Source organism: Rhamphochromis longiceps, linkage group LG5 (genome assembly GCF_057381845.1).
Source record: "Rhamphochromis longiceps isolate RC_006_pf linkage group LG5, R_longiceps_female_GT1.1, whole genome shotgun sequence".
Classification (NCBI taxonomy): Eukaryota; Metazoa; Chordata; class Actinopteri; order Cichliformes; family Cichlidae; genus Rhamphochromis; species Rhamphochromis longiceps.
The window spans coordinates 6,111,126-6,133,768 of NC_140561.1; the positions used below are offsets into that span (position 1 = coordinate 6,111,126).

The 22,643-nt window shown below is 39.7% G+C and overlaps 1 protein-coding gene across 1 annotated transcript in view; it reads right to left on the bottom strand.

The window, feature by feature from the left end:
- Positions 1-3,641: 3,641 nt before the first annotated feature.
- The window catches only part of hdac11 (histone deacetylase 11), a 57,264-nt gene continuing 38,262 nt past the window's right edge, over positions 3,642-22,643 (bottom strand). The window contains exons 9-11 of the mRNA XM_085405543.1: positions 21,996-22,092; positions 16,614-16,792; positions 3,642-5,807 (exon numbers count right to left, since the gene is read on the bottom strand). Of these exons, the coding sequence (XP_085261669.1) occupies positions 5,565-5,807; positions 16,614-16,792; positions 21,996-22,092 (519 nt within the window). The 3' untranslated portion in view covers positions 3,642-5,564. The remainder of the gene's footprint in view (positions 5,808-16,613; positions 16,793-21,995; positions 22,093-22,643) is intronic.

Below are 22,643 nucleotides of genomic sequence, written 5' to 3' on the forward strand. Positions count from 1 at the left end.
GAGCAGATATCTGACATTTACACAACTACATTCACGCCTCAAAATATCTTAAAAGTATATTTTATGATCCAGAAAGAGTAATATTACAACTAAGTAGCTGCCGCCATTGTTGGAATTCAACTTTTGTGAGTTTGTTTTGCGAGATACCGAGTTTGTTTTGCGAGATCTCGCAAATGTTTTGCAAGATACCGAGTTTGTTTTGCGAGATCTTGCAAAAGTTTTGCGAGATCCTGAGTTAGTTTTGCGAGATCTCGATCTCTGTCTGTTTCAACGTGTGACCCCGCCCCTCCCTCGGACAGTCGGGGATGAGTGCGCTAACATACAGTGGGGCAAAAAAGTATTTAGTCAGCCACCGATTGTGCAAGTTCCCCCACCTAAAATGATGACAGAGGTCAGTAATTTGCACCAGAGGTACACTTCAACTGTGAGAGACAGAATGTGAAAAAAAAATCCATGAATCCACATGGTAGGATTTGTAAAGAATTTATTCGTAAATCAGGGTGGAAAATAAGTATTTGGTCAATAACAAAAATACAACTCAGTACTTTGTAACATAACCTTTGTTGGCAATAACAGAGGTCAAACGTTTACTATAGGTCTTTACCAGGTTTGCACACACAGTAGCTGGTATTTTGGCCCATTCCTCCATGCAGATCTTCTCGAGAGCAGTGATGTTTTGGGGCTGTCGCCGAGCAACACGGACTTTCAACTCCCGCCACAGATTTTCTATGGGGTTGAGGTCTGGAGACTGGCTAGGCCACTCCAGGACTTTCAAATGCTTCTTACGGAGCCACTCCTTTGTTGCCCGGGCGGTGTGTTTTGGATCATTGTCATGTTGGAAGACCCAGCCTCGTTTCATCTTCAAAGTTCTCACTGATGGAAGGAGGTTTTGGCTCAAAATCTCACGATACATGGCCCCATTCATTCTGTCCTTAACACGGATCAGTCGTCCTGTCCCCTTGGCAGAAAAACAGCCCCATAGCATGATGTTTCCACCCCCATGCTTCACAGTAGGTATGGTGTTCTTGGGATGCAACTCAGTATTCTTCTTCCTCCAAACACGACGAGTTGAGTTTATACCAAAAAGTTCTACTTTGGTTTCATCTGACCACATGACATTCTCCCAATCCTCTGCTGTATCATCCATGTGCTCTCTGGCAAACTTCAGACGGGCCTGGACATGCACTGGCTTCAGCAGCGGAACACGTCTGGCACTGCGGGATTTGATTCCCTGCCGTTGTAGTGTGTTACTGATGGTGACCTTTGTTACTTTGGTCCCAGCTCTCTGCAGGTCATTCACCAGGTCCCCCCGTGTGGTTCTGGGATCTTTGCTCACCGTTCTCATGATCATTTTGACCCCACGGGATGAGATCTTGCGTGGAGCCCCAGATCGAGGGAGATTATCAGTGGTCTTGTATGTCTTCCATTTTCTGATGATTGCTCCCACAGTTGATTTTTTCACACCAAGCTGCTTGCCTATTGTAGATTCACTCTTCCCAGTCTGGTGCAGGTCTACAATACTTTTCCTGGTGTCCTTCGAAAGCTCTTTGGTCTTGACCATGGCAGAGTTTGGAGTCTGACTGTTTGAGGCTGTGGACAGGTGTCTTTTATACAGATGATGAGTTCAAACAGGTGCCATTCATACAGGTAACGAGTGGGGGACAGAAAAGCTTCTTACAGAAGACGTTACAGGTCTGTGAGAGCCAGAGATTTTCCTTGTTTGAGGTGACCAAATACTTATTTTCCACCCTGATTTACGAATAAATTCTTTACAAATCCTACCATGTGGATTCATGGATTTTTTTTTCACATTCTGTCTCTCACAGTTGAAGTGTACCTCTGGTGCAAATTACTGACCTCTGTCATCATTTTAAGTGGGGGAACTTGCACAATCGGTGGCTGACTAAATACTTTTTTGCCCCACTGTATCTGTAGGTTGCTGTTTTAATGAGTGTTTGATGGAAAACAACAATGGCGGAGTTTGCGCTCTCCAGTCGCATGATAGGTGAGTCCTAGTAAATAATTTTCCAGTACGTGTACGTTCCACATGCTATTTTAAAAAAATTATGATTATTATTTTGCTAGCTATCAAACTCGCTTGGAGAAATGATTGAAATGCACTGAGTGTGATGCAGTATGGCAGCGCTATTATGGAATATGCTGTGAACTTAGCTAACATTACTTAGCAGTGATATGAGTTAATTTACTCAAGTGAAAGCTTTAAACATTAGCCTGATACATAACTAGCTAACTTAAGGCTTTCTGGTTAACCTCTGGGGTCGACGGACCCAGAGTCTCCATTTCAACTTGGGTCGAACGTGCGAACTTCAAACTATATACCAGTGTTTAAATTGTGTAGGCCACGTAAAACCGTTGTTTTTTGTTTTTAATAAAACAGTGGCGTTTACTCTGGAAAGAAACGGAAAAAACAGCGTTTTCTAAGGAGAGCGCTAGCAAACACGCTTTGCTTGTGAGTGAAAAGCAACAGTCATTGGTGAAAAAAGAAAAAAACACTCCTTCCCTATTGGTGGAAAAATGTACCACGTCGACCAATCAAAAAAATGATATGGCAACATGTGGCATTTGGTTGTTTGGGAAGAGGGGGAAGTTTTAGGAGTGAGCGAAAGAGAGAGCGAGACAGTTTTGATACATGAGAAATTTGTGAGGTTTACTGTGTTTGGAGTCTCAAGTTAGTGTGTAGTGTAGTCGTTGTTTTGTGTGTCAGTTCTACTAGTGATCGTCACAGTTGCTGCAAAAAAGCCACCAAAGGCAGATTGCAGTGTAAACGCTGAGTGACACAGATGCTGTCAGACCTGCAGGTTTATCCCTGTGCTGTTCTCATCTGTGTTATAGTGGACACAAACTATTTTTGGAGTTGCATAAATAATTTTTGTGCCTTCTTATTTGATGCAGAACAGCTGATTGTTCTGTAAATAGTTTGAAATGGTTATATAAAAAACGTCTGAGCCTTGGCTGCATTTTTAGGTAAATAGTACCATATAACTTTTTAAAAATGTACAATTTCTATTTGCAATTTAAGTTATGAAAACGATTCGTTAAACATGCTTGTGGTTTTTACAGTCAAAAATATCACTTTCTACTTGTAAAATTTGGTCTGTATTTAGATAAATTGTGCTGATACAGTTTGTCAAAATGAGAAAATAACAGATTGGCAAGATAAAGTTTTTAAAGGTAAAATTTAGAGGCCAAATCAAAAGTAGTCAAAAACGGCCAATTATACCCTGGACCCCAGCTTTTTTGAGTATTTGAAATAATGGTAATATGAGTGATCCATATGGTCACAAAGAATAGCCACTTGTTTCTGTGCTACCAAAGTTCCCCAGCTTTCATTCAAAATGTGTTTATCTTCAGCACCTGCACATTAAACTACTTAAACATTATAAATGTCTTCAAGCTCACACTGAGGCCTGTGGAGCACTATCAGCCACTGAGATAGTTCACACATTTATATGTGTATTTGTATATGAATATTTCATACTTTAAGGCTGCCTGTTTATTTAAGGGAGATGAATAAAATACATTGGACTTGTACATAATAATATCACAGATGATAAATTAAATAGATTTTAAGTAGATGCTTGTGCATTCTTAAAGCATTATATGTTGAATTGAACTATGTGATCTGTTCAAAGCCTCTCAGTGCTGTTCTCCATGCCTGTCTGACTGTACATGATGTTATTAGCACAAACACTTTAAAGGTGACGTTTAGGACTTCAACAATAATACAGGCAGCAATGTAGTTAGCAATAAAACAGTTTAATTGGGAATTAACTTAAAAAACAAACAAACAACAAACAAACATCTGTCTCCTATTTTTTGTCACACAGGAAAGAAGCATCAATTTCTGATGAGAAGACTTATTTAAAATGATTTAATGTACTAGTTTTTTAGATTATTTGCCTTGATTTGTTCCTTAGAATAAGTGTTTTATGCCTATTTTCCTCAACATTTTGCTTAGAACAAGTGGTTAAAGCTTATTTTAGGTTTCAATTGCCATGATTGGTTGCCTGGAATAAGTGTGTAAGGCTTATTTTAAGATTTAACGATCTAATTGTTCCCTAGAATAAGTGGTTAAAGCTTATTTTAAGTTTCAATGTTCTGATTTGTTCCCTGGAATAAGTGTAAAAGACTTATTTTTTAGCTTTATTTAAATTTAGATATTGTTCTTGTTTCAAGAAATCTTAATAAGAAAAAATAACTTACCCCACTGGCAGATAATTTCACTTGTTTTAAGCAAATCTTCACCAAAAATAAGTGTATTTATCTAGTATTAAGGAGGTGGGTTTTTGCAGTGTAGGTTCACGTGGGACCACCACTATGCCCTGTCATATGATATCAGCTTATATTAGCAAAGAAGGACAATGCCAGTATTTCACAGAAAGGCTGGTGATGCACTGTGACCTCAGTTCGTGCATGTTTTAGGCAGAGATTGATAGTAAAATGTCGTAGTGATCATTACACCCCAGCACACAGCTTGTATTCAGTCTGTGTCAGACGATGTCTTTAGTATCGTTTGGAAGCGGTGATTTTGTTTCAGCTGCTGCATTAATCATATTGATCTGAGTGTTTTTGTGGCTCCTTTTACAAAGTTTCGACATGTGTAAACATCATTAGGGAAGCTCTGTGTCTAACTATAAACAACCAATCAAAAGTGAAAGCCACTACCCTGCTGTACAGGCTTTCTCATTAATCACTGAACACTCTGGGTTTTAGACTTAAATCTAGACATGCTGGAAGAAGCAGACTGAATTTCAGGAGTCTAAAACGTTGGGGGACGTGAGTTTCAGCAGTTAAAGTGCTCAGTCAAAAGTTTTAGTGTCTCAAATCTTTCCAATTACAGGGACAATTAGTACCTGTAATAACTTTAAACATTAACTGTACATATTAGATTGGATTCAAAGCACAAAACTCATCTCAATTAAGACACTAGTCACTTATATATATAGATTTGATCTTCTTTCAATGTTAAAATTCACCCAACGATTACTTCTGATTAAGATAATTACACTTTCATGTGCGGTTATGTTTGTTTTTATATTATATATGTTTTATATTTATAACTTGAGACATTATTTACACATACATTGGAAGTATATTATTTAAGTACATCAAGCCTTAATATAGCATATGCTTCATATGCTATTATTAGTTTTGCATTTCCTGAGATTAAAGATTACCTTTAGCCAAAATGCTGATCACACATTACACATAAAACCCATAACTCTCCTACTGATTAAACATTTAAAAAGCTCTTTTGTGCCATATGAAAGTCGTAGCTGTGAAAACACGGTTGTTTAAAGACAGCTTTTTCCCTCGGAATGATTATTCCCTTTGAGTACGTGTCAACCTGCGCATAACAAATGTGAAAATGTTACCAAAGCTTATGAATATTTAAGTGTACATGTGCAAACTTCTTGTTACATAATCTGAGTTTAGACAAGTGTTGAATGTTACAACAGCTGTCACACGATCACAGCACAATATAAAGTTACTTAGTGCTTTAAAGTCAGGTATCTTAGTGTTAGCTCCAGGATTAAGGCTCCTCAGACAGCTGTGGATGTTGACCCTGCCGATCCAGAGGTGGGCGTCATGTGGGTCGTCAGCGGTGTCGATCCCTCTCCTTCCGCCGCGTTGCCTTCTATTAGACCTTGCCGGTGCAGGTTGAGGATGGAGTCTGCGATTATGCGGGCTGTTTTCTTCTGATATCCTCCGGATGTCATCATGAGTACGGGGATCCCCCGACGCTTCGCAGCCCTGAACACGAGCTCATCTCTCTTTATAATGCCCTGGCAGAGAAGAAGGAGAAGAAAGTTAGAAGAAGAGGCAGCCTGTCTATGCTTTCAAGCACTACCTTCTCTGGATTCTCTGGACTTCTTTTCTCATCTCTGCATCTCATTGATAAAAGATTTGATAGAACATGCTGATAACATCGACATGTCTAGTCCAGAGTCCTGATCTGAACCCAAGGACAAAGTCATGAAATCCACTACACTGAGTTACTGAGCTCTGGAACAGCTAGAGGAAGAAGCACACATGCATGTCTGTGGAGGGATTCAAACAGTCAATAGTTTGTGTCAACACTGTCATTTATTATGGAACATCTGTTAAAACACTGAGTGATTTGGAACATTATTAAGCATGGCAGAAACACATGTTCAGCCAGAACTTCAAATAATAATTATTTAAGCTGCACGCTGCTTTTTTTTTTTAAAGGACATTTACCAGTTTAAATGAACAAAATAGGTCTGCAACATACAAGAGCGTGCCACCACAACTAACACATCCTGCACATTTACCTTATTTGCGCCAATTACTTTCTGGGATTCACAGGATCACTGGCTGGAAATCTCTGCACAGTAAGTAATAAATTCCAATTTGGCTCATTTTGACCAGCTCTCAGTACAATTTGAAATTTCCTGATAAATTAGTTACATGAAGAGCCCATGTGGCCTGATTCAGCTGAGCCTGCCAGTTACACATTTTTCTTTCCTGCTACTAAAGCAGTGCAGATTCATTCAATATTAGACACGAATGGGCTGGAATCATAGGCCTGGGCATGTTATAGTTCAACACAAAAGAACATCTGCATTGCACCAAACAGATTTACCTCATCCATAACATTAAATACCTTACAGTACACAAGGCCTAACTTAAAAGATACTAGCAAACCCAGATCTTAAATCAAAAACTATTAAACAGGCCCTGGATCAGGGGCATATCATTTTTTTCACAGGTTTTTTTCCAATAGTTAGATAGCAAATTCATAAAGGCAAAATGAACACAAGGAAGCGAACAGATGCTGGGGTCTCCAATGCCAAAACAACAAATTCTGTAACAATGTGTTACAAGAAAAGTAAAACCCTGTTTTGGCCTCCCACCTGGACATTCAATTCAATTCTTCTTTATATAGATACTGACTAATTGGTGCCACCCACACCATTTATGAATGCATCTGCTAACTAGCTAACGTTAGCAGCCAAAACACCAACGCTAAAACTTCAAATTGTGGGACTCAAAAGCCAACTGTTGACATCCTGGTGTGCAAGTGACAAACATACAAATGACTTTAATGTTTAACCATCTATTAACCATGTTAATACTACTTTGCTTCAAAATACATTTCAGTGAAACCTTAGATTCAGGCTACACGGCTCAACTTCACACAGCTGCACAGCAGTTAACAGCTGGTTTTGTATCACGGGCCCCCCATTTACTCTAATATGACTTAATGCAAGCGCTCCAACAAATGCAAATACATGCAGTCTATCCAAAACGTGTTTTTAATTAATGATTAATCACTTGCTGTCTACACCCACGCACATTCAAACACCACTTGATACTGGTCTGACAGGAGAAATAATGAACCAGTTAGCACTGAATAAACATGCTTGACACAGTGTTTTTTATTTCAGTAATTAGAGGAAATTAGTAAGGCTTCCATCTGCATTTAAAATTGATTGTGGTGAAAACAAATGATTTACAGTTATACAAGTCTCTGTACATACATTTAATGATATACACTAATGAAATGGTTCTAGGAAAGTTAATACACTATGTAACGAATATCAAGCACATGAATTCAAATTGCTGACTGCCAAAATGAAGTACAATACTCAGTGATCAGCTGCAGCTACAGCGTGCTCTCATTCTTTGATGTGTGCTTCAGTCTACCAAAACATAATTGTTATTTTAAATAAATAAAGCAGACTAGGCCCAGTCTTGAGTCTTGTCTTCACCCCACTCACTTAAACTGCCAGCATAGTCAAGCATATTTAGTAGAGACTCGATTCAGTGAAATGTGGTGCATACTCAGAGTCACTTCTGACTATCCAGGCTCAATGAAAACCCTGTTTGAGAGAAGGAACTGAGTGGCGCATTTTTCTCACATATAAGACAGTTTGTATGTTTCCCATTTTAAACCAAAATCAGCCTAACAAACAAACGAAAGCTGTTGAAATTCTATGACATCAGATATTTAATTTCTTTCTTTCCTTTTGTTTTTGCATCTTGTAATTTATATACTGGTTTCAGTGACCTTAATAAATCTTAGTAACTTGAATCTTCATTGTTTTTTGTTCCCAAATTAATCACATCCTGATGTTTTCCCTCCAAGTCATGGTTGTCTCAGCTAATAATCCCGGCTGGCAGTGTACAGGACCGATGGTGGGAGAGCAAGTAACACTTAAATATTTGAGGCTGAAATCTGTATAAAAATTTGCACCTCCAAGTTGCGTAGTGTATCCAATGAATGTTGTCCTAATTGTGTCAAACCCAACCATGCTTTTGCTTAGTTGTGGTGGATAGGAAAGCTGTTTAGAGCTATTATTATTTATCTAATAAAGAAACCTACACAGTTCGTCTGATAAGCAATGTCTGAATAAGACATAATAATACAACGTAAGATTATGAGCCTAAAGACTTTTAACACTGTGTGTCCTCTAATGTCCCAAAATCATCTGATAGAGCATCCAGCTGCCAATTACATGCAACTGGTTCTAAGAAACTGTGGGATACACAGAAACGCTGCGCCCAGATGAATATGATTATTAGCTTTAACCCTCACATCTTTTAACTGCTTCATTCATTCTCTGTTTTGCATTGACTTTTGAGCTCCAGGTTGTCCTCATTAAAAGAAATGTCTCCCACTGAGCTCTGATAAACCTCCAGAGAACCACTCTGTCACCGAAGCAAACATTTGAAAACTTCCAAATGTCACAAACATGAGTTTTGGGGCAGGCCCAGCGATTATGTTTTGTAGACATGTTATTATAGGATTAAGGTGAGGAATGAATTCAGCAGCTGTGGTGAAGTGATTTGGCCCCAGCTGAAACAATGATGTGGTCTAGATTTACTACAGCTACAGAGATTTTTCTCTGCCTAGGCTCTTCTCCATGGCAACAGGAGCTGAGCGTATGTGTCACATTATTACCAGACACTGTTTTCTCTTTTGGGGATTTCAATAAACACACTTCCATACATTTAAGCTTTTTACAGTAATTAAAAACACTTCCAGAATCAGCTATCCCTACTCAGTGCCCGATTCATCATGTATACCTATGACACATTTCAACTTTCATATCAACTTTACCTTTATACATTTTTCCAGCACTGACAAATGTTTGATCATCCTCTGACTGCCTAGTCCAGGGGTCTGCAACCTTTAACACCCAAAGAGCCACTTGGACCCGGTTTCCACACAAAAGAAAACACTGGGAGCTGCAAATACTTTTTGAAATCTAAAATGAAGATAACACTGTATATATTGTTTTTTTTTTACCTTTATGCTTTGTGTGAACAACTAAAGTAAGTAAGTAAAGTTTATTTATTAAGCGCTTTTCACAGACAGGCACTCACAAAGTGCTGTACACAAATATTAAAATAAACAATACAATCAATAGACATTATACACAATGTAAAAGATCAAATGTAAATAATGTAAAGAATATAAAATGCGTAGATCAACAAAAGGCTTGTTTGAACAGAAAAGTTTTTAACTGCTTTTTAAAAGTAAAAAGCAACTACAGTGTGTTGCTTATGAGATCCATGAAGTGCTACAGAGAAAATTACATTTTATTTATGTAATTAACACATTTTGAACTCTTAAAGAAATATGACAAAAGGAAAGCTGAACTAAAATGATCCATGTAGCAAACAAAAACTGTCGTGAGCCACCCTTATATCTCCTTTGGGCTTTTGGAGCCTTGACCTGACTTTTAAAAAGTAATTGGAAAAAAAGCTCCATGCTGCTAAAAAAAAAAAAAAAAATAGATATTTGCAAAATTCTGCCTAAATATGTATTTTACCTGGTTAATGTGTGTGGCGGGGCGTGGTCTGCGGACGCACCTGAGCGGGACCCGCAATCACGCCTCGCTGCCTTAAAGTCTCTGCTGTTGTGTTGGTATGTGTCGGGCTGTGAGCTGAAAAGCTACAGCCGGCTGTATGCGTACAGCAACCGTGTGAAAAGTGGTCAATAAAGAGATGCTGAAAAGCGTGTTCATGGAAACATCGTCGGGTTTCTCGTGATATGTTTACAATAAGACTTATGGTCCCGAACCTCTGCGCACAGCGTCTGCAAAACGGGGCTTTCATCTTTACGCAGGACTGTAAGCTGTCGTCTGTGAGGCGTGAGCGGTGTTTGTTTTTAACATAGTTCAGCTGGAGAACAGCTGCTGACATAATGTGGATCCGAAGATCCATAATTGGCCTACCTGGGGATGAAAGTCTCGATAAATGCACGGCGTTTCGGCGGGTAAACCGGCTTCCGCGAGTGTGACGCTTATTTTGAGCGATGAAAAAATAATAAGATATAATTTTATTTTTATATTTCAAAATCACAATACTCTTCCAATTTAGAACTACAAGTTAAAAAAAGAACTAAACACAAATAAAATACACTTCAGCTAAATACTTCTAACTTATTTTCCCAAACCACCCGGAGCCGCAAAATAAAGACTAAAGAGCCGCATGCTCTTTATTCAGCCGCGGGTTGCCGACCCCTGACCTAGTCATAGGTGGTGAAGTTCTTACAAGACTGCACTGTATTTATACTTCCTGTTTATAAACTACATACTACAATAAATATTGGGTACAGGACATTGACCACACCGCTAAAGTAATAAACCTGGATGTGAGGTAAGTATTAGAAGCAGGGCTAAATATAAAAACATATAGTTCAGTAAAACTCAATGTTATGACCTCAGTGCTAGGGCTGTTCGATATAACGATATATATCAGATGACGATATAAAAACGTCTATCGTTTCATTTTACGCTATCGTTTGTTTCGTGGTGTCGCAAAATAAACTGTGTACGGCAATATTTTTTCATGGTTTTGATGGTCACTGTAGTGGTTCTATTAATTCCTTAAAGTTCTCTCTTTCTCTTATATTTAATATAACCACACTACAGATGGACAAGCGCCTGTTTTTATGAGTTGTCCCTAGCAACAACAACGGTAAAACCATCGCATGTCCGCTTGTTTATTTTCCACATAAACCTTTCACAATAAAGCTCAAGATCCTGTTGAGACTTTTCAAAATAAACTGAATCACGTGAAAGAGCAGATTATTTACGGATGAGAATTAAAAAAGAGCCGCCAGGTGCTAAAACATAAACCTTAGACTCAAACATTAGAACAGGCTTTTCCCCGCAGCACGCCGTGTAACAAATACAAAGAAAACGGCGGCCGTTACAACTTATGTCTAAAAATGTATCGTTTCATGCAAGGGCGTAGATTTGGTTTAGGCATTGGTGGGGACGGATGATTCAACCACCGAACGCTGCCTGTTTCTTTTTTTTTTCCTTTTTGTCTTTGCTTCTTGATAAAAGGAGAAATATTCTGGCCTACATGTGCTATTCTACATGCTTTTTAACCATTTAAAATTACAATTCGTAGTTTTATAAGTGAATTATATAATGTTAAATTACTATTAGGCAAATGACTAAGTATTTTAGGCTTTAGTTTACTTCAGCCATAATCCATATAAATCAAGTATCATACAAAAATAAAAATAGCTTCAAATACAGTTAAGACAATAAAAGAATATGACTTTAAGGACTTCACAACATTAGTTCAGTTATAGTACACCAACATCTCTTATACATTAGCACTAAGGGAACACTGAATGACCTGGTGGCTTTTGTCCATAAAACTACTCGTCTAAGATTACCACAAAGTAAAAGATCTCTCAGCAAAATTATGCAACATTTTAGGCACTATTGCTCCTATCAACTCAGTGAGCTGGGATTTTTTATTCTCAACATGAACTACTGTTACAGCAACAGACATGGACTACTGGTGTCCCACACAACAACTCAATGTCCACTATGTGAAAGAGCCAAACACATGCCTGCTCCTCTCGTTAATCTATAGCACCAAAACATCAGTCAGTCACCCGTGACCTCGCCTCTTCACCTCTGTCCGAGCTACAACACGGCAGAGCTGCCTCTGTCACCTGATAAATAACAGTAAGACATTCCAAATACATGCAGTCACACATGTGCTTCAAATACAGTCATGAACCAACAGGTCATCAGCCAATTTCACCTGTGATCTTGTATCACCATTGATCTCTGAGCTTTGTGTTGGTTCGCCTGTCACCTGACAAATAGGACATACATGACAATAAGACTAAAATGTGGAGCTGCTTCAGTGTTTCTGTCAGTTTGTGCAGATCTAGACTCATCAGTAATGTTTGTAGTGTGAGTGCATTTTAAAAACAATTTGTGCAAACTGCACTACGAGGTGGAATATTTGCAAAATCATGACTACTTTGTGATATTTTGTCTCAAAAATTAACCCTATGAAATTATCATTACCATTAGGATGAAATTATTGTGTCTCCAACATTTTAACGTTAGACATATAATTCTAACAGCCTCTGTAAACTAATATACTGGCTTGCTCGAGGCTGCTGTTTTCTCTGACACTTTCAATCAAAAATAGAAATGCTGCTCTGAGACTGAGATAACTAATAGTGCTGCATGTTGTGCAGGTAGTTTCCAAAAAACGTTATTCGTGGTTACATACAGTTTTAGACTGATGTGGGCCAAAGCCTAGCATAGCCTGTAACGTTATTGTGACGGACACATTTTATGAGTTAACTTGGCTTTAAGTGACTTACAGGTTTCTTTGAAAAACACTTTCTTATATCCAGGTTCTTCCTTTTTGCTGCCATCCTCCTCTCCTCCTTGCAGGTCCTCGCAGCGCAGGCTTGCTGCTGCTAAAACTAAACAGAGCTCCCTGAGAGGCACAGCCAATCACATTGCCCATATTTGTCACATGAGGTAGGACTCCAGTAGAGAACGTAATTTAGCTCTTTCTGCACCGCTGGGTGAATGAGACGCTGACAGATCGTTTTTTTTTTTTTTCTATCTGTTTTTTTTTCTTTACTTGAAGAGATCAAATTATTCGTGGGGACATGTCCCTTCCGTCCATGCCAACTCTACGCCCTTGGTTTCATGCATCGGTTAAAACACTTGACTCAAAGGTACACCACGCCCAGCTGGAAACACTTCACGCAAGTCAAGCTGCCCGAGATTCACAGAATTTACAGAAAATGTAAAATTTTTGTGATTTATATCGTTATCGGACGATAGATGTCTTACATCAGGATATGAGATTTTGGTCATATCGCACAGCCCTACTCCGTGCTAAAATACGGAGCTGAATCTGTGACACTGTAGGGATAGTCACAAAAAACAAACAAACAAAAAACAGAACATATCAAAGGTATCAGACTAACATTAGTTCTCTGAACACATGCAGCCCAATTTTTGGTTAAATGTTGCTAATTGTTAACTGTGTGGTCGCTCAGACAGACTGCATATGTGCAGCTCTGGAGGGAGAGGACAGAATGAGACACCATGGAAAAAGTAACGCGTATATAACCAAAGGAAGTGTGCCGTATCATATTCATCCTCGGTCAGATACAGCAATAAATGGTTTATTTTGATTAGCTGACAAAAACGGATGGATATTGTCAGAACAGATAAAACAGTAATATGTTATAGGATTTCTCTGGTTTTTAAATGTCCTCCATTGTTGCTTTTAGCAGTGTGTGTGTGTGTGTGTGTGTGTGTGTGTGTGTGTGTGTGTGTGTGTGCGCGCGCGCGCATATCCAGTACATAACTGGTTTTAAAAAGAGGTAAATACCACCACAAAAATAAAGCCAAAATACAGAAGCAGTGTGTGAAAAACAAAGTACATTGTTATGGCTTCCATGGGAATTAATAGGGTTAAGTATCATCCAGATATGGATAATCCAAATGTATGTTAACACATTTCCCAGGAAGAAAGACATATACAACTATCCAGTTACTGTCGATTAACATGGACACGGACTTAAAGGGTTATATAACTTATATAACCCTTTAAGTCCAGCAGTCAGTTTTCCCAGGAGTGGTTGTCCTAGCAAATTCATCCCAAGATCAGACTGTACAATGCTTATGTTATAGATAAGAGGCAAAACAAAATAGGAGTAAGCTTGAAGGAAGAGAATGTGAACAGTGTTGTGGAGGTGAAGAGAGTGTCAGACAGGAGTTTGTGGCTGCAAGTCAAAGGGCTGATATTAAACATTGTCAGTGCATATGTCCTACAGGACATGTAGGTGAAGGGAACAGAGGTGATGAGGAGGAGTTGGGTAGGTAAGGTATTAGGCAGAGAAATTATGTTGTTGGTTAGGGTGATTAAGGACAGAGATGAAAATGTACTAAAGACTGAAGAGAGTGTGTTGGACAGAGCACTTTGTGAAACTCATTAAAATAGAAAATATGAGAGAGAGGAGGACAGATGGAGGACAGTTAGTGAATCACAAAGTGTAGAGTATTAGTAAGGAGGAAGTGAGGGCAGATATGAAGAGTGGATCCAGATGTCGAGGACAGAGGGCACTGGACATTTTCATCAGACTTTTTAACGTGATTGTGGAGACTGACAGGATGCCCGAGGAGTAGAAGAACTGTACTGGCAGCTATTTTCATGAACAAGGGTTATGTGCAGAAGGTACAGAGAGATAAAGCTGATGAGCTATACCATGAAGCTATTGGAAAGAGTAGTTGAAGTTAGGTTTAGAAGAGAAATGACAATCAGAAGAGCACTGCAGATGCGATGTATACTTTCAGAGTGTTGATGGAGAAGTATAGAGGTCGGAAGGAGCTTCATTGCTTCTTTGCTGATCTAGAGAAAGCATATGACCAGTGTTGGGAAGGTTACTTTTAAAATGTATTCCATTACAGAATACAGAATACATGCCCCAAAATGTATTCTGTAACGTATTCCGTTACGTTACTCAATGACAGTAACGTATTCTGCATACTTTGGATTACTTAATATATTATCATGCTTTTTACAACAACGTGAATGTACTATTGCTGTGTGATTTATTACTATTACTGAAGGTCCGCGACTCCGAACTGTAGTAAAGGGACCTCTGACTAATACGGCGGGGTCCCTGTCGGCTCGTAGCCGAAAAATAGCTTTACTTTGTTGTCTGGGTCAACTTTTCTTGCGAGAGACAGAGAGAGGCGTTGAAAGACTGCTCCAACGGAACTTATTGTTTTCGGAGGAAAACACGAACACAGTGTACAGTCGAGTCTTAATAGCTTACTTACAACTGGGCTCGTCAGGCACTCTTCTTGGCTGCAGTGGTTATTATTATATTTACATGCTTCCAGCTCCCGTTTTTCCTCGATGACAACTCGTACCTTTCCACTCCCCTTTTTCTCCCTCCTCGCGCTCACAGACACATAACGTGTATGGCAGTGCATTCTCCCTGCAACACGGACTACACTGCCCATGATGCTACATTCTTTAGAGCTATGCTTGTAGCATTCTGCCTGTTAGCTTAGCACAACAACAACAACAACGAAAAGGCGCTCTCTCACCCAGGAAACACACAGTCGCAGAGAGAGAGAGAGAGCGTCGCCCTGTAACCATGGCAACCGTAACGCTGCCGCCTGGAACAACAGAACGTAGCTGTCAAACAAAACCCAAACAGTCCTGACCCGCGACAATATGAAACAGGAAAGTACCGCAGTGTAATCCATTTATTTCAACAAAGTAACTGTATTCTGAATACCACCTTTTTAAACGGTAACTGTAACGGAATACAGTTACTCATATTTTGTATTTTAAATACGTAACGGCGGTACATGTATTCCGTTACTCCCCAACACTGCATATGACAGGCACAAGAGAGGAACTGTGGTACGGCACGAGGAAGTCTAGTGGCAGAGAAGCATGTAAGGGTGTTACAGGACATGTATGAGGACAGCAAGACAGTGATGAGGTATATGGTAGGAGTCACATATGGGTTCAGGGATCAGCTCTGCACCCCATGTTGTTTGCGATGGTGATGTACAGGTTGACTAATGAGGTCAAGCAGGAGTCTCAGTGGACAATTATGTTGACAGATGACACTGTGATCTGTAGTAGAGAGCAGGTGATAAAGAGCCTGGACGGGTGCAGGTATGCTCTGGAGAAAAGGCGAACTGAAGTTAGTAGAAGCAGGACAGAATACATGTGGATGAATGAGATGGAGACAGCTGGAAAGGTTATCATGCAAGGAGCTGGCAGACAAAACAAAACAGGAGCCTGAGCTCCTGACAGAGTTGAAGATGTTAAGATTTTCATTGAGAGTGACCAGGATGGGCAAGATTAGAAATAAGTACATCAGAGTGACAGCTCAGGTTGAGCAGTTCGAACACGTGTGGAGGAGGGACGGAGGATACATTAGATAAAGGATTTTAAAGATGGAGCGTCGAGGCAGGAGGAAAAGAGGAAGACCACAAAAAAATACATGGATGTAGTGCAGGAGGACAGCATGGATGGATGTGATGGAACACTATGGATATGGATAGGGTGAGATGGAGAAAGTTCATCTCCTGTGGTGACCCATAAAGCAAATTAAGAAGCACGTTCTTTTTACCTGACTATAGGTTTGCTGGGCTGCTAAACTTTTATTGCATGAGTGGAAACTCCACTGATGATGACCCAGACATCTGGACCGTCATTAGCAGAGGTCATTTGCCAGCTCAAAAATGGCAAATGAATGCTACTCTGAAACCCTTGTATAAAATAATCAGTAGTGACAGTACCTGTGGTGATATTGAGAGTCCCCCAAGTGGGTCCCCATCCAAGATGTCTGTCCCTGCATTATAAACGATGATATCAGGCAAGACCTCATTCAGTGTTCCCTCCATGTGGAGCTCAACCTTCTGAAGGTACTCTGAGTCTTCCGTGCCCCAGTCCAGCTCCACCTTCCTTTTTATTGCTCCTGTTGTTGAATAAAAAATTAATACAAGACTGGTGCATAAAAGACACAGTGAAGCTACCGGACATAGCAACTCAATAATCCAACTGATACAAAGTAGAAGCATTTATGGGGAGTTGATTCCAAAGACATCACTTATACATGGTCTAGGAATTGCTGCAGTATTTCAACAGGATTTATTTTAGAACTGGCAGAGTTCTGAGAGCAATAAAAGAAATGAATATTATGAGAAAGTGTAAGAATAAATCGTCGACTGACTGTAATAAAACTGGTGTGGCAATAGTGAAGGAAGCCATTGATGGTATTGTAAAACTTCTGACTCGTATCTGTAATATGTGCTTCCAAATGGATACTTTTCCAAGTAAATTGAAAATCTTTCTACTGTTAGATAAAGCAGGAAGTAGCCATCATCTTTCCAACCTCAGATTTGTGTCTATACTTCCCCTGTTTTAATACATATTAGAAAAACTTTTTATTAATAGGTTAGACAGTTTTATTGAAAAGTACAAGCAGTTTGACATAGTATGACACTGAGTGAGACCATTAACCACCAAGTATAAATCAGTGAAATGGAAGGGTAAATCTTAGATTAGATTAGATTAGATTAGATAGAACTTTATTAATCCCTCGGGTGGGTTCCTCTGGGAAATTCGATTTCCAAAAAAGCACAGCACCGACAGAAGTTACAGAATATTATATAAAAAAAAAAAACACCCAGCACGCCCCTGCGGGCGGTTTATCCTTCAAGCTCGGGTCCTCTACCAGAGGCCTGGGAGCTTGAGGGTCCTGCGCAGTATCTTAGCTGTTCCCAGGACTGCGCTCTTCTGGACAGAGATCTCCGATGTTGTTCCCGGGATCTGCTGGAGCCACTCGCCTAGCTTGGGAGTCACCGCACCTAGTGCTCCGATTACCACGGGGACCACCGTTACCTTCACCCTCCACATCCTCTCGAGCTCTTCTCTGAGCCCTTGGTATTTCTCCAGCTTCTCGTGTTCCTTCTTCCTGATATTGCTGTCATTCGGAACCGCTACATCGATCACTACGGCCGTCTTCTTCTGTTTGTCTACCACCACTATGTCCGGTTGGTTAGCCACCACCATTTTGTCCGTCTGTATCTGGAAGTCCCACAGGATCTTAGCTCGGTCATTCTCCACCACCCTTGGGGGCATCTCCCATTTTGACCTCGGGACTTCCAGGTTATACTCGGCACAGATGTTCCTGTACACTATGCCGGCCACTTGGTTATGGCGTTCCATGTATGCCTTGCCTGCTAGCATCTTGCACCCTGCTGTTATGTGCTGGATTGTCTCTGGGGCATCTTTACAGAGCCTGCACCTGGGGTCTTGCCTGGTGTGATAGACCCCAGCCTCTATGGATCTTGTGCTCAGAGCTTGTTCTTGTGCTGCCATGATTAGTGCCTCTGTGCTGTCTTTCAGTCCAGCTTTGTCCAGCCACTGGTAGGATTTCTGGATATCAGCCACCTCCTCTATCTGCCGGTGGTACATACCGTGCAGGGCTCTGTCCTTCCATGATGGTTCCTCGTCTCCCTCCTCTTTCTTGGGTTTCTGCTGCCTGAGGTATTCACTGAGCACTCGGTCAGTTGGGGCCATCTTCCCAATGTATTCTTGGATGTTCGTTGTCTCATCCTGGACTGTGGTGCTGACACTCACCAGTCCCCGGCCCCCCTCCTTCCGCTTAGCGTACAGCCTCAGGGTGCTGGACTTGGGGTGAAACCCTCCATGCATGGTAAGGAGCTTTCTTGTCTTTATGTCAGTGGCTTCTATCTCCTCCTTTGGCCAGCCTATTACCCCAGCAGGGTACCTGATCACGGGCAGGGCGTACGTGTTGATGGCCCGGATCTTGTTCTTACCATTCAGCTGACTCCTCAGGACTTGCCTGACCCTCTGCAGGTACTTGGAGGTTGCAGCTTTTCTAGCGGCCTCTTCATGGTTCCCATTCGCCTGCGGGATCCCCAAGTACTTGTAACTGTCCTCTATGTCTGCAATGTTGCCTTCTGGTAGTTCAATCCCCTCAGTTCTGACTACCTTCCCTCTTTTTGTTACAAAAAGAGGGAAGATATATATATATATATATATATATATATATATATATATATATATATATATATATATATATAATACACACACACACACACATATATATATAAATACAGAGACAATATAAATAAAATATACGAAGGGGATAAATAGAATAAATAGGAATAAAAATAAAAATACAAGTGAATTGCACATTTCAAGTATTGAGTCTATTGCACCGTTGACTATTTACAAAAGTATTGCACAAAAGGTATTGCACAGTGAGGTGAAGAGGCACTACAGCTTAGTTGTTCCCCCCTCCTTTGTCCTCCTGTTTCCCCTCCCTCTCCCCTCAGGGAGGAGTTAAACAGTCTGATGGCGTGTGGGACAAAGGAGTTTTTAAGTAAAGCTTAAACACGGCCCACGCCATATTTTTGGTTAACAGAAGTCACACAGGAGTGGGGCTACAGACAGAGCAAATAAAGCATTAATGATACTTTAATTCGATTTACTCATGGATGCTAATCGTAGTTTTCATTCTAAAGAGCACTTGCACCTGAAAAACGGTGGTGTAAAAAGACAATGAATAAGATATTGAAATCAATGCATATCTACTTTGGAGTCTTTGTGTTTGTATATGGATACTTTATAGATACCTTACTGGTCCCAGGTCGGAGCCCTTTCTGCTCTCAGAACTCCTTTAATTCTTCATAAAACAGACTCAACGCAGCGCTGGAAACAATCCTTAGAGATTTTGTTCCATAGCATCACATAGAGATTTTTCAGCTTTGAATTTCACCAAATCCCAAGAGTGCTCTCTTGGATTGAGATCTGCTACTGAGGCCAGCTTTGTGAAATCATGCTGCGTCCTGTGGAAGCATCCATAAAAAGATGGCTACACTCTGGTCATACAATACTACATATACGTTGTGTTTAAATCATGCTCACTGGGTACTAAGTGATCCAATATGTGCCAAGAAAATATCTTAATATATTTTACACCAAATCCTGACCCTACCTTTCAAATGTTGAAATCAACACTGATCAGGCAACATTTTTACAGCCTTATGCCGTCCTATTTTAGTGAGTCTGTGTTTCTTGTTCTTGGTGCTTCAAAGTTCAGTAAGGATGCCCTCTTTGTTCCCATGGTTATAATGTGTTTATTTGAGTTACTGTTGCCATTTTCAGTTAGAGAGCTGCTGTTCATTGGAAAACTATGAGCTAGCTAAGACTATTAGCAGAATCTAAAATAACAGCTGTCAGTTTAGACACCTGTGTATTCATGTTGCATGCCTGGTCTGTACCACTGCATATGACCACATTTCATTAATGGGAAAAGCTTCTAATTCCTTGTAATTCTTTGTTTCTTATTTCAGAGCTAGACACCTAAAGTTACACTTGTAACTTGTGAACATTAATCTTACATATTGCACCTTTAAAGTGTACTGAATACAGTGTTAATTTTTACAGCAAATGTTGATTTAGTTTTAGTCATAATTTAGCCATCAGATTTATTTTAGTTTAGTTTCAGTTGATAAAATATAAGATTATCACAGATAAACTCTGAAGTAGATTCCTTTGACTAAAATGTTTTACCGGTGAGAGTTTCTCCACACCGTTTGCAAAAATCTTATTTTCCTTAACATCAAACACGAAATGTGTCTGCTCTTCTCTTCCTCCCAAGAATTCTCATCACGTTGTGTTTTAATGGGAGCATTTAATTCATCGACGAAAGTGTCAATACATTTTATCATAGTGTTTTTCCTCAAGCATTCGTTCTTGTCGCCAACGAAAACTAATGAAAATTATAAGTTGACAAAATTATCACTGATTGATTAAAGCGCTGTGTCAGTAGGTGAAAGTGGCTTTAGGTGTAAAAACAACTTAAATTACATCTTCAGCATCCCCAGTTTAAAAAAAATAAACTAACCAAACTTCTATAACAAGGATGCTGGATGTTACGTGTCTGATCTTCAACACAGTGGATGTGACATGTAAAAGCAGCACCCACATCAATTACATGTTTAACCAGCAATACATTAAACTGTAACAATAAGGTCAACATTGCTCCCTTTACCTGTATTTGTGTATGACGGACACTGGAGAAGATGGCTAATTATTTATAACAAGTATCAAGTAAGGATGCCGGACCAATGTGTGATTTAGCTCTTCCGACTTTTGTTTATGAGACCTTTTCATGTATATTTTACAGTAGATTTTATTGACTTTCTTTAGTAATACATGATTAACAAATCAAACTAAAACAACATCTGATTTTTTTAATAGAATATCAATGTAGGTAACTGGATTTCTTCATTCTAAAATTTTACAATTCTGCAGAAGTGCTTTAACTCCATTGATACTAATTAAACTTGAAAATTATGAAAAAGGTTAATTATTCTGTTTTTAAACAGAATAAGACAGTAAAAGCAGGACGAGCCAGTGCAACGGCACATTAAAGTCAAACAAAAAGTTCTTGGTAGTTTTTACAAGACTTTCAAGAAAAAAAAAACATAAGCTTGGGCTCTAAAGGTACAGAGAAATAATGTGTCTCAGAGAAAAAATATGAAAAAGAATACGACGGCAGTTTTTTTTATCTTAAACAAGCCAGAATATACATTTATTTTACTCTCTTAAGGGGACAGACAATTATAAAATGTCTTAAATTCAATTAATTGTGCAAAGCAAGATAACTGGATGGAGGACGGAGAGAATTTTTTTAAAGGCAGACTGCGACATTTGCTCTGCAGAGTATTGTTAGAATCGGGGCTACACAGTGGAATGTGGTCCCTGTCAGAGGAGCTTCAATGTATTGACAGATTAATTTGTGCAGAAGCCATGATTATGGTGTTGCAGGGACTGCTGCGTGCTAGATTTCCCACTGAGTGCTAACAGAGTGAGTTGTAGTGCTCGGGGAAATCACAGCATAATTAAAACACAGTGACATCTAAGGGATGGGAGTGGGGGAAGGCAACTAACCACTGCTACTACCTCAACCTTGATGGGGTATTTGGACAAGTGTTGGGTTTGTTTTTCTCATGCATTTACGTCCTATAGAACATGTGAACGGCATAAACCTGTTTGAAGGTACGAATTATTTCAAAATTGTTATGAATTGAAAGGTCAAAAGAGGCAGTTTGAGAGGAAAATCGACGGTGCTTTTCACTCACTTTTGGCATATTCATCTCCAGGATAAATGTAGCGATTGTACATATCCATGATGAACACTCGCCTGTCGTCCAGAAAGTCACGCTCGTGTCCATTTCCCTGTAAAACAGCAGGACCACGTGCCATTAAAAAAAACCATGAAAACATTTTGATGCTGTCGCTGTTTCTCCAAACATCATTAAGCACTGACAAACTGAATCAAGTAAGCCTTTTTCACATTTGAAGATGTCTTTGACAGTCAGCTACAGTACATCATTTGAAAGTGGCGAGGTCCACACAGGTGTCCCTCAGACCCATTTGTTTACCCGAGACATGCTGCGCTGACTGACAGCAGCAGATGAGGAATAAATAGTCTTGTCATCTGGCGGCATTAAATGTTAAAAATGCTTTCAAAAAACTCACAGCTGTTCCATCACTTTTCATTCCCTCCCCTCCATTTGTCACTCAAAGTGTCTGGCTGCTGTCAGGAGATTAGGCTTTGTGCCAAGTTTAGTAGTACTGGATGGAATAATGGCTGTATGGGACGTGAAGGACTGTTCTGTACCAGCTGAGCATCATGCTCAATGACTGTGTAATGCATTTTTATATGATGAATGGTAAAGATGGCTGCTTGATAGGCTCTCATGTCTGGTTCAACGACAAATCCAAAG